Here is a 13,088-nt window from a genome sequence, read left to right on the forward strand (position 1 = left end):
GGGGTGTTGGATTGGAACTGCTCAAGCGGCGATTTGGGGATCTGACTCTGTCTTTGCAGATAGAGGTCGCGAGTTACCGTTTGGAGGATGGCTAGCTCAACGTTGCCCGGTGTGTTTATGAGAGGGACTGAAAAGGAGGTCGTCTGATTTCGACTATCGGCAGAACAGTTGGCTGGGAACGCTTCTTCAGTATTAAAAGAGGGTTTTTTAATAAAGAGCCGATTTGCTCAAGGAGAGCCGATTGTTTGCATACCACTGATGCCATGTTACTAATCTTCGCTGCCTTCGTTATCGGCATCATGGCTCCTTACTGCAAAATATGAAGAGACAAGAGGCACTGCAACGGTGATGCCACGACATGACCCGACGAGAGAAGAGCATGATGATTTTGGAAATAATATTTCCAAAACCAGGGGGGCATGTGTTATCACCGGAATTTGACCAAGTCAGAGGTGGGCCGCGATCAAAGATGGATGTGAAGAAATATATAGAAGAAGTATGTGGATCGGCCTTTTATACCAAGTTGGGCTTAATTGCCCGTGTATACGTAACATATTAGATCGTATTTTAGTTTAGAGATAGATTCTTATTCGTGCACGGTTTGGTGCACACCCGCATTAGAGAGTCCGCTTGGACTATAAATATGTACCTAGGGTTTATGGAATAAACAACAACTCACGTTCAACCCCAAAAACAAACCAATCTCGGCGCATCGCCAACTCCTTCATCTCGAGGGTTTCTATCGGGTAGCGACATGCTGCCTAGATCGCATCTTGCGATCTAGGCAGCACAAGCCCACGTTGTTCATGCGTTGCTCGTGCTGAAGCGTTTTTGATGGCGAGCAACGTAGTTATCATTAGATGTGTTAGGGTTAGCATTGTTCTTCGTTTAAGCATGCTTACGTAGTGCAACCCTTGCATATCTAGCCGTCCTCACGCCTATCTCAGGTGTGGGGGCGGCACCCCGCTTGATCATTATTTAGTAGATCTGATCCGTTACGATTGCTCCTTGTTCTACAAGGATTAGTTTAATATCTGCAATAGTTTGGCCTTACAATGGGGGGAGGATCCGGTGGCACGTAGGGTGGCGTTCGCAAGTCCTAAACGGGATGTTCCTAGGATCAACTTCATGTTGGTTTTTTGGCCTTGTTTAGGATCGGCTTACGAGCACCGTGCGTGGCCGCAAGGCCCAACCTGGAGTAGGATGATCCGGTTATGCGGTGAAAACCCTAAATCGTCGTAGATCTCATTAGCTTCATCTTGATCAAGCAGGACCACCAAGTATTCGTGCACCCCGTACGGATCATGGGTGGATCGGCTCTTTGAGCCGATTCACAGGATAACCGGAGAGCCGATCGAGGCTCGTATTTAACGTTTACATGGATGCCCTGCAGGAAACTAAGCGAGGCAACCTCATCACCTTCCTGACCAGGTATAGGTCAGGTGGCACGCCCTCGCACTCCGCAACGCCGCGTGTGACCAGAAGAGCATTGCGGGCCGTCGCTCGGAGGGGTCTCAGCCAGCCGCAGCTCTAGGCTCCCCCCGGCTCTACAGTGTTGACAAGGCCGCTGCCCGCCGGTGGGTTTTGGCAGTCAACAAGTAGTTCTAGAATAATTTAATCATCAGTTGTTGCAACGAAATAGAAGCAACATGAACATCGAATAGCGCCAAATCAAGAACATGCCTCACACTTACATTGGACACACAAATTCTAGGGACGGGGCAAGTGAACCAAGTAGGATGCGGAAGATGATTTGTTATTGTGCATATCACATGGTTCACTTTGCACCATCCCAGGATCACATCGAAATTGAGGAACTTGTAGTTCCACAATAATTTAATCATCGGCGGTTGCAACAAAATAAAACTAAAATGAACATTAAAATAGAGCTAAATAAAGAACATGCCTCATACATTTTGAACACATAAATCCTAGGGACGGTGCCAGTGAACCAAGTAGGATGCATAAGATTTGTATTTGTGCATACATGGTTCACCTGCACCACCCATGGGATCACATCCAAAATTGAGGAACTTGTAGTTCCACATCAATTTAATCATCAGCATAATCAAAATGAACATAAAAAAATGCCTCATACTCAAAGTGAACACACAAATCCCAGTGATGGAGCAGTTAGTCAAGTAGGATGCACACGATTTGTATTTGTGCATATCACAAGATTCACTATCACTATCCCAGGATCACATCCGAAACTGAGGCACCTATAGTGCCCCAGTATTTTAATTACCGGGCATTGCAATGAAAAATAACCAAAATGAAATGAAATAGGGAAAATTCAAGAACATGCCTCATATTTACGATGGAGCAAGGGAGTTAAGTAGGATGCACAAGATTTATACTCGTGCATATCACATGGACCGCTTGCACCATCCTATGATCACATTGTGCCACCAGATTTAATCATCAGCATATAGGTAACGTAAAGCCCATATAAGATATACAAGGAAAATGAGTGCCTAAAAGACCAAATCAAATGAACAATAAATTTGCATGGATATATGACAATGTCTTTTGGCACAATTTCTCGTTACATGGTGCCATAGTATAATCACCGGCATTATCAGGATCCTCATACTTACTGCAAAGAGATAATTCTACAGTTCCAAGAAAACTGCACAATCTGAATTGTTTGTACAATGCACAAGATATTATAGAATCGTCATTTGCACATTTTAATCGTCGGCCGTCGCAACGACATAACCAAAATGAACATCAAGAATCAAAACGAAACAGGACCAACTATTATGCAATTCAAGTGAATACTAATGAGAAAAACTACAAGATAAATGCACCACAAGGAAACTCTAAAAACAAGTACTCATTGATACTAGCAGTAGTAGAAATGCATCAACCAGATTTTGGTGGAAAATAGTACCTCTATAGTTTCTAGTTTGAAAGTCTACTGCCACACAGTAATAAGTGCACTTGGACCATAAAAGGTATTTCTACCATAAAAATCTAGCGGCAGCGTTCTCAGGGGGGACAAATAATTCATGATCAGCAAGCCATGAATCTCTACAAAATCCTTAAGAGAAAATAATTCAGAAGCTATATCAAACATTTTCCGAAGTACATGGTATAAACATGAAGCATTTTAACTAGACCATGGAATAAAGATGGTATCAAAAGAAAACATTTCTAGGGGAACATGAGGCCATCCGCAGCCTGTGAATTCTAGCCGTCGGATCAAACCGCGTGGCGTGCTCTCATCTGTCCGTTTTCCAGATCGAGCGTCGGCTTCTTCATCAACGCCGGCTGCTCCTCCCATAGCAGTCGCAACGTCTTCTCTTCGGACTGGGCGGGAGGTCTTCTGGTTTTGGGAGTGGAGTTTAGGTTTGGTCCTTGTTGTTCAGGGTGATTGTGCGGGGCTTGGCCCCGGTTGTATCGGTTTTAGCCCGGTTTTTCACTAATTGACAGGGCAACCTTGTCTTAATTAATGGACAGGCAAAGCTTTTGCTTCGTTTAGAACAATATACTAAGGGGAAATTTTAGGTTCAAACCAAACATCCTTTTACTTTGTCTAGTTAGCATTTGCGGCCTGGTATCACTGTTATTTTGTTGTTTCTGTTGGTTTGCTTGACACTCCTGCTGCTGCTGCTGCTGCGGTGTTTTTGATCCATTGTCGGTTTGATAGTGGAAGCCGGCCGTCTGGTACTTCAACGAACTACCAGCTGTATTACACCAGCTGTATTAATGCATCCAAGTGCAAACTTTACAGGTACAAGATTTAAAACAGATCAATTCAACACAACTTTTCATCTTCACAGGAAACAGCAGCTGGTAAGCTTAATCTGCACGGAATCAGGTATCCAGTAACAGCCTTGTGTGATACCTCTTGTCAAGAATCAAACCAGTCGCCATCAGCTTCATATTGTTTAGTCCATCATGCAAAAAAAAAAACTTAACCAAATGCATATAGCAGGAAAATTCAGATAGGTTCAATCAACTACATATAAAGAAACACCTCTTCAATATTGAGGGTTTCAAATATTCTACTTACCTAACGCACACTCCCCTATAAACTATGTGAAAATCTAAACAAAAATTGGCTTCACATATCAGCGAAAAAGTGATAAGTACTGGAATCAAGCATGATAAGCCTCAGCGCAGCAACTGCAGCCGTGACAGATAACAGGCTGAACCCAATAACGTTCAGCCAGTGCCAACCTTTCTGGAAGGCAGACAGTTTGGGCCCCTTCACCATCAGGTACATGTGGTTTGCAAGAACGAATGTGAGGGGGAAGGTGCTCAGGGCGCCTGTCAGGCTCATGAAGTCGCCGAGGAAAGGCAGCATCGCAGCCACCAACGTGTTCACCGTCAGGTAGCCTCCTCTCACAGCAACTCTGAACACAACATTGTGGATTGCAAAAGGCCCACCTTGTCCACTGCCGAATCTCGTGTCCAGGTACTCATACATTGGGCTTGCAAATATCTAGAAAAGAAACTCAAGTTAGTTAAACTAGGGAAACTGTAAACTTCATGAGGAGTTGCTGTTTGGACTTAGAGGTGGACTTTACATGTAATGCTATGACAGTCTGAAGAAATGCTGAGAAATTTGCCACAATTTTTAGCCAAGCTGGACCATGAACGCTATTCAGTAGATAACTTGAAGTTGACGAGCCGTAAGCCCAGTAACCCATAAAGGTGACAGCATACAGAGGCAACGAACCAATAGTGAATTGGAACCAGAGGGCCCTCTCCATGTTCTTGACCACCGGAGGCCTTATGGTTGCCTGAATGTAAATGAGACACATAAGGTAACTTCATGGCAGATAAAGTAGTCACTAGTCTTAGGTACTAACTATCCAATGACTCACTTGAATTTCTGGCAGCATTCCAGTGTTGTAAGCAAATACAAGATTTGCTACTGCACCTATCGTAGTGAAGATTCTAGTTGACTGTGATCCAGGAATACTATAATCCTTTGCAGGCGCAGTTATCCCTTGAAAAATAAGTGACAAACATAGTGTCATATTGCAGAACCCTCCAGCATAGCTTACAGTACCATCTTAAAATTACGGTATAAAATATGCCAAGACAGCTGAAATTGGAACAGAAGATAATACCATCTCTAAGCGACAGCACAAATGCTATAACAATATAGATGAGACTGAAGACAGTGGAGAATCCCAACCAAATCCGGAGAGCAGATAGATAAGGAATTCCAAATGCAAAAAGAGCACAGACAAACCCAGATAATGCTATGCAGTAGGGAAGTTTTAGAAGCCCGTCATCTCTGAAGAGTACATATATTGCCTGAAGAGAGAAAATAACAAATAAGCCTTGGAGGACGAAAAAAAATGCAAGTATTTGTTTACACAGCACCAACAATTTAACTGTTTTCTCTGGAAAAAAAATCAATGGATAGATTTCCAAAACAGCTTTTACACTGAGAAAGTGCGGTGGATATGAAGAGAGGAATTTTTTTTTAACCAGATTGGTTTTCACCATAGAAGAAGTTATGTGGTTGTGGTCATGGCTACCATACCTTTAGTGCTTGACCAGCTAAGATGATAAAGCCCGTGTTGATCATGAAAAGATTGATATATTGTAGAGCCCATGTAAGCACATACATTTTTCTTCCTGTTGGCATCAAAGTAAAGGTAAACTAATTATATTGCAGAAGCAAAATTTCTTTTTTATTAATAAATAAAAAGATTGCATTTTGAATTCCACTGAATCAATATAAATAATCATGAGGAAAGCAAAAAAGAAGTTGTGGTACACTCTCTGGGAAAACAAGTAGAACTAAACACAAGGAACTACCTATCTTAGACCCAAGACCTCAGTAACCAGAACCTTGCACCCGACAACTTGGACATATGGGTGACCTAGAAATACAAAATAGAGTGAACTCCAGTTTTAAATAAACTGCAATTTCCATCTCATTAGTCATTACAATGACCAATACAATTGGTCAGGTGAGGAGGCCCTCAGTGTGAGGTATCCTCGCTTGTTCTCACTTTGTTCAGACCCTGATTTACTGGTTAGTCAGGCGTATGAGGAAGATGGGTGGCGCGTTTTCTTCATAAGGAACTTTGGAGAATTGGAGTTTGCACAATGGGAGAGGCTAGTAGAGGAACTGGAAGATCTAGAGCCCATGGAGGAGCCTGATGGGGTATCCTGAAAGTTAGAAGCTTCTGGAGTCTTCTCGACGAGATCCATGTACAAGATCCCTGTGTAGTGGACCGAGAATCGAGAACACAATACTTATCTGGAAAGCTAGCATCCCGCTGAAGATAAAAATCTTTACCTGGCAGTTGGCCAGGGGGAAGGTTACCCTCCAATGACCAGATGCTTAAAAGGAGAGGTCCTTGGGAAGGAAATTGTGCCCTTTGTGGTCTACCTGAGCATGTCGATCACATATTCTTTCAGTGTGTCCTTGGTCAATTTGTGTGGAGCGGAGTGAGATCCATGCTCAGTGTGACTTGGAATCCTTCTAACCGCGAAGATTGGGTTTCCATTTTGAATGGTCTCAACCACAAATCAAAACGCTTTCTTCGGCTTTTTTTTTTGCTTCTCAATGCTGGTCTCTTTGGAAGAGACACAATAAATTTAGCATTGAGGTAAAGTTTCCCCGCCAACCTACTGATTGCACCTTTCATATGTTTCTTAACCTGTAGCTCTAGCGACCTCTCGAAAAGCCCAAGGAGGCAACTGCTGGATGAGATGGTGGCCATGCTTAAAAGGAGAGGTCCTTGGGAAGGAAATTGTGCCCTTTGTGGTCTACCTGAGCATGTCGATCACATATTCTTTCAGTGTGTCCTTGCTCAATTTGTGTGGAGCGGAGTGAGATCCATGCTCAGTGTGACTTGGAATCCTTCTAACCGCGAAGATTGGGTTTCCATTTTGAATGGTCTCAACCACAAATCAAAACGCTTTCTTTGGCTTTTTTTTTTTCCTTCTCAATGCTGGTCTCTTTGGAAGAGACACAATAAATTTAGCATTGAGGTAAAGTTTCCCCGCCAACCTACTGATTGCACCTTTCATATGCTTCTTAACCTGTAGCTCTAGCGACCTCTCCAAAAGCCCAAGGAGGCAACTGCTGGATGAGATGGTGGCCATGCTTAAACGTCTCTTCGACAACACCTACTCTCCTCCGCAGCAACCGGAGCAACGTCCTTAATTTTTCAGGCTCCCGTGACTTTTGTTGTGTAATGCTAAAACTTTGTTCCTGGGTGGCCAGTGTGGCCAAGTTTGTGTTGTAAGCTGTTTGTTCAGCATAAACCTTGTTACCATTTTGCCAAGGGGCTTTATCAATTTAAAGCCGGGCACGCTGTGCCTTCAGTCTAAAAACAATGAGGAAATGAAGTGTATGAATGGTGTACCATATATGTGTCCAGCAAGATCTCTGTATCTGATATGGCGTTTGCCGCCAGCTTCATGGAGGCGGCCAAGCAAAGCATTTGCATACATTGATATTGCAGCAGCCAGGAGCAGGCCGCATGTTCCACCGATCCAGCCCAAAGGGACCATAATCGACCCAGAGTACCCTAGGACATATGCACTATTCATTCCTGTTGTCAGGATGAACCCAACTTGATACCAAGGATCTGAAAATGGCCAGAAAATTCATTGGTTAATAGTACACTAATTTTAAGTCACGGATACATGAGTTGCATCCAGAAATAAAAAATGAGACAGGGAAAAGCTTTGCCCCAATCTATTAATTAAGAAGTTTGTTTGACAAGATGCAAAGAGTGAAAGCCTACAAAAAAATTACAACCACGATTACTCACCCAACATAATTTCACTCAATCATAATGCACGCAACATTTTTTTTGGTCTTGAACCTAGGTTTGCATCTTATTTTTTACATTCAGTTACTGGAAGCAGTGGCATCACTAACATTTTCTAGGTCCTGAGCCTTGAGCATTGATCCATGGTTTACACCATATTTCTAGATTCAGTTACTGGAGCAGTGAGACGAGGCATCACTGAAAATTTATAGCATACCATATTATTGATAGGCATTTGCCTTGATGGGAAGGGACTAATTAAGATGCACCACAAGCAGAGAGCATTACAAGATTCACTAGCAACCAGTGAGCTGCTGAGATATCATTGCTGTTACCATGGAAGGAAGAGTGAGGTACAAATAATTACCCACGCTAATCTGGTGTGCAGTATCCTCGGAAATGTCGACCCTCACTCCCTTTTCGGCATCGTCCATCTTGCTGGGCAGCAGGGGTGCCCTGTCCGTGTCACCTGAGACAGGCAAGCAAGAGGACGAAGAGGTTGACGCCCAAGAAGAGTCGAGAGGAGTATAGTTAGAGAGGGCTTCCTCGTCGTCCTGCTGCTGCTTGGTGGCCTGTAAAAAGGAAGCCGCTAACGTCACAAAAATAGCATACGTGCAATAACTGAATTTCGAGAATTTTCATTCTTTCTTAAAGAGAAGAATACTCCATTAAATCCTCTTTTTTAACTCCACATTGATAACACACGCATATATTACTCTACTACTAAACCTTTGCTTTGCACTCCCCATCCATAGCAAACGTTGCGACAAATAATAACAAAAACATAATAATAAGGAATAATGATAATACTAATCATTATTACTGCTAGTATTATTACTGAAGCGACCAATCTATCCCAGAATAAAGGCGTTAGTCAATTCATCCGATTCTCTAGCAGCATAGGTTCTTTTCTAATCTAGAGACTATAGCAAATTAGCAATGTATTGTACCGGAAAAAGGAGGAACAAAAAGAAAGAAAGGGGAACAAGGCCCACTCACATCCATTGGAAAGGCAGCGGGGCGGGACTTCCTTTTAGATTGATTAATGCTTTCCTCTTCCAATCACGATTTTAACAAATCAGTTGGAGATTTTAACAAATCTCAAGAAGAAGAAAAAGGAGGGGTGCCTTGACTCGCGGCTTGGAGAAAATATAGCAGAATCGAATCGATCCCTCCCCAACTAACACCAGCCCTTAAATTCTCTGCGATGCGTCTGATGATTGGCGGCAGCGGCAGCAGTAAACCGCCGCCGCTAACTGGGAGCTAGCGATATATAATAGGCGGAGGGGGTGGGGGAGGGGCAGGCGGAGGAAGAAGAAGAGGGACGAGGAAGGCTAGAAGATGTTGCGCCTCTTCTGTTGGGGCCGTTGGTTTCTCTAGAAGACGAGTTCGTTGGTTGGTTTGTTAGTTAGTTGGTCGCGATTTTTTCGCAACAGTGAGGGCTTTGCGGGTATATCGCTCGTTCGTTTGAGAGTTTGTTGCAACAGCAAAATCCAAATATCAAAGCTAGTATAACGCATCAAGTCGCAAAAGAAAAAACTAGTATACGCATCAATTATCTATAGGAGGGATCATTTGTGACACTTTGTGATCCATCTTAAAGTCCATTTTGGGAAATCTTCCATTTTAAATGCAAAAGAAAACGTCGACGGATTGTTCAAAGTTTTGTCTTTTATAGCTATGGCGTGCACGGCAACATAATAGTGTTGCTTGTTCGCTGAGACCAACAATGCTTTGTTTTAAGTAAAGAGGAGTTAGGTGTCTCCATAAGCGACTGAGTTCCGGTGTCATGCCATGGTTTTTTTTAGTAAAGAAAATATATTAATATTGAGAGATACTAATTACATTCAGCCTCTTTAAAAATGCAATACCGTAATGGCAATCGGATGCACATAGACTCCCGAAAAGCGACACCTCCAGAAAGGAAACAATGCACAACCGCTGTCGTCGTCCGATCAAAGATCTTAAGTTTTCACCCTTAATATAGTTCACGCCCTCAAAGCAATGCCTTCAACAAGGTCATTGCCACGCATAACCAATTAAGGCCAGACCTTATATTTTCACCCTGAAAGGTAAAACTCTGAACTTCACTGTGTTGCGGCCCCCACTTATATACTGCTGCTGCGAAATCCAGAACACCAAGCAAGTCCACCAACAGTGCAGAGACTCGAACCTCCATTGCTAGTCCTCCAGTCCGGCATTCATGATATTCTCTATCTCTGGCTTCACCATGGGCCAAAATGTCACCTAATGGAAAGAAAGAACGGAGCTTCGCGCCGCTCCCTTTAGAACCAAACGGTCGGAATAAAAGCATGGGTGTGCACGACCGAATACCACCCGATCCAACAAACTCCACGCATAAGGTGCACTGGTACATTCGCCAGCGGAGCCTTCCGGAACTCACCACGCCAGCCAGATCAAATAGAACCGGCCTCAGGAAAGTATCTATCTTCGCACAAGAGAAACCCTAGGACATCCACCTTTATTAGACAGATCGGCAGCCCCCACGCCGCCGCCCGCCGGCCGACCCCCTCCGGCGGAAGAGGAGTGATGGTGCTCCGGTGATGGCGCCAGACAATCTTGTTGAGCGTTGTTGTGGAAGCGGTTGGAAAACCCCAAGAGGAAGGTGTGATGAGCACAGAAGCAAGTTTTTCCTTAGTACGAAACCAAGGTTTAATCGACCAGTAGGACAAAGACGTGACTTCTGAAGGTGTTGCTAGTTGACTAGTGGCAGGGCGCACTACCGGCGTCAGCAAACAACGTGGAACCTGCACACAACACAACCAAAGTAATTTGCCCCAACTTACAGTGAGGTTATCAATCTCACCAGTTTGCTGAACACAAAGGATTAGACGTATCGAGTGGAAAGAGATGTTTGCAGTAATTAAAGAGAACATAGCTTGCGGAAAGTAAAAAAGAATATGATGATTTTGTATCAGTGTAAAGGAAAGAGACCGGGGTCCACAATTCACTAGAGGTGTCTCTCCATAAAGATAAATAGCATACTGGGTGAACAAATTACAGCACGGCAATTGACAGAATATCGACCATACATGACAAGATGATTACTATGAGATTCGTTTGGGCATTACAACATAATACTTAGACCGTAATCCAACTGCGTTTATGACTAATAATCCACCTTCCGGTTATCGTCCGAACCTCTTTCAGTATTAAGTTGCAAGCAACAGATTATCGCATTAAGCAATGTATGTAAAGTAAACAATACAATTACTGTTGGATAAAACATTGTTGTTTTCTCCCTAGTAGCAACAACACATCTACAATCTTAGAAGTTATTGTCACTCTTCCAGAAAACTAGAGTCATGAACCTACAATCGAGCATAAATACCCCATCTTGAAGTCACAAGCATCTACTTGGCCAGAGTATCTACTAGCAACGGAGAGCATGAAAGATCACAAATAACATATGACATGAATATATAATCAATCTCAACATAGTATACAATATTCATCAGATCCCATCAAACACAACATGTAGGATTACATAAGGATGATCTTGATCATGTAGGGCAGCTCACAAGATCTATACATGAAGCACAAATTGGAGAACACAACCATCTAGCTACTGCTATGGACCCATAGTCCAGGGATGAACTACTCACGCATCACTTCGGAGGCGGGCATGGCGATGTAGATGCCTCCTGTGATGATTTCCCCCTCCGGTAGGGTGCCGGGAAGAGCTTCAGAACCCCCCGACATGGGTTCTGCGATGGCGGCCGCGATGGAACTTTTCGTGGATGGAGGCTCGGGTATTCAGGGCTTTCCCGAGATCGTACTTAAATATGTGGAGGATTTAGGTCGGTGGGGTGCCTGGGGGCCCATACCATGCCTTGGCGCGGGCCCAGGCCTAGCCACGCCAACGGCAGGTGTGGCCGCCCTGTGGCGCCACTTCGTCCCCCCTCCGAACTCTGTATTCGTTTCGGTAAAATATTTACTTCGGCTTTTGTTTCGTGCAATTCCAAAAATATTTCCCGTATAACTTTTCTGAAATAGAAAAACAACAGAAAACAGGGAACTGACACTGTGGCATCTTGTTAATAGGTTAATGCCGGAAATCATGTAAAAGTGCAACGACCTGTAAGCAAAACATATATGAATTGGTGTAAAACAAGCATGGAGCATCAAAAATTATAGATACGTTTGAGACGTATCAAGGAGGCAAGCCTAAGCACGAACCACGTGCACGCTCCGGCCCAAGGCCGACGTAGTGCATGCACCGCCTCCCCATGCACCTCCGGGTGACCGGGCAACCGCGCCGATGGCAGATCTAGGCCGGAGCCTAGACCTGCGACTGCGACCTGCTCCTCACACATGGATGCCCAAAGGAAGCCGCCGCTGCAATAGGGCATCGCCGTATCCATCGCAAGAAGCCATCCTACACGGGCGCAGAGCCCGAGGGAACGTAGTCATCACCGCATGGCTAGGGGAGCCGCCACAGCTGCCGTGCGTAGCCAACACCTTGCGTTGTCCCCAGCCGCCGCTAGAGATCAGTCTCCGTGAAGCAACCCTCGACGCCTTTGGCGCCAGGCCTGCCGCCACCGCAGCCCTTGCCAGCGGCAGCGGCGGCAGAGGAGGCCACCGGTATTTGGTAGAGACTGGGAGAGGTGTTTCCCCGACGGCGCCCTAGGGGACACGCGCCTGTGGTTAGGTCGTGTGGGGTTCGCCGCCTGCCATGCCATGGATATATCACCGGTGAACAGTTCGGTGTCATTGCAACTCAGTTGTTATATCTAAAATGGACAAACATGATTAAACATTGTAGCACACAACTGTGGGTGCATTGTAGTACATACACTGTAGGCGGTATTGTTGCTGATGTCCTCTTGAAGCTACACTATAGATTGTTCATGTAGCGGTCACATCTGACCATCGAATGTCGATCCAACGGTAAAAAAAAGAAGGAATAGCACCATAGTGTTCAGTGGTTGTAGAATGATAGAGAGGGAGAGAGATATGCGGAATATGATGGATGTATTATTGAGCCTCATGGGCGAGTATATATAGGCGTACAGGGATCATCTTGGAGTGCAAGACAAGACACGTGATCTATCTCTATCCTAGATTACCTAAACCGTACGTATACTCTAACACTCTCCCGCAGTCGTAGCGGGAGCGTCGTGAACAACATGAACGACGTGGAGGGTCCGACTGGAGATAAACCGAAGTGGACCCCAGAAGGAGTTGGTGAGGCGCAGGCGAGGTGGTAGCCCTTTGTGCCGATGTCGAGGTAGCCGAGAGCATGGGTGCTGCAACCTTGGTTGAGGGAGCCGCGCGAGGGATTGCCGTGGTCGATGTCATGGCCGC

At 44.6% G+C, this 13,088-nt stretch overlaps 1 protein-coding gene across 1 annotated transcript; it reads right to left on the reverse strand.

Moving 5' to 3' along the window:
- Window positions 1–3,904: 3,904 nt before the first annotated feature.
- Window positions 3,905–9,133, reverse strand: LOC124677221 (probable proline transporter 2). The gene is made up of 8 exons (XM_047213218.1): window positions 8,760–9,133; window positions 8,128–8,332; window positions 7,350–7,574; window positions 5,510–5,604; window positions 5,088–5,277; window positions 4,839–4,963; window positions 4,539–4,754; window positions 3,905–4,453 (listed from the first exon to the last, which is right to left on the reverse strand). Exons 1-8 carry the CDS (start codon window positions 8,763–8,765, stop codon window positions 4,073–4,075), a joined length of 1,443 nt encoding a protein of 480 aa, XP_047069174.1. The 5' UTR covers window positions 8,766–9,133; the 3' UTR covers window positions 3,905–4,072.
- Window positions 9,134–13,088: the final 3,955 nt, after the last annotated feature.

The sequence above is a fragment of the Lolium rigidum genome, chromosome 7 (assembly GCF_022539505.1).
Source record: "Lolium rigidum isolate FL_2022 chromosome 7, APGP_CSIRO_Lrig_0.1, whole genome shotgun sequence".
Classification (NCBI taxonomy): Eukaryota; Viridiplantae; Streptophyta; class Magnoliopsida; order Poales; family Poaceae; genus Lolium; species Lolium rigidum.

What these genes read in the sequence shown, in the direction of transcription:
- LOC124677221 (XM_047213218.1), bottom strand. An exon ending in TCTTGCTGGACACATATATG is followed by an intron (nt 5,605 to 7,349) that starts GTACACCATTCA and finishes TGATGCCAACAG; the next exon opens with GAAGAAAAATGTATGTGCTT. An exon ending in GAATGCTGCCAGAAATTCAA is followed by an intron (nt 4,755 to 4,838) that starts GTGAGTCATTGG and finishes ATTTACATTCAG; the next exon opens with GCAACCATAAGGCCTCCGGT.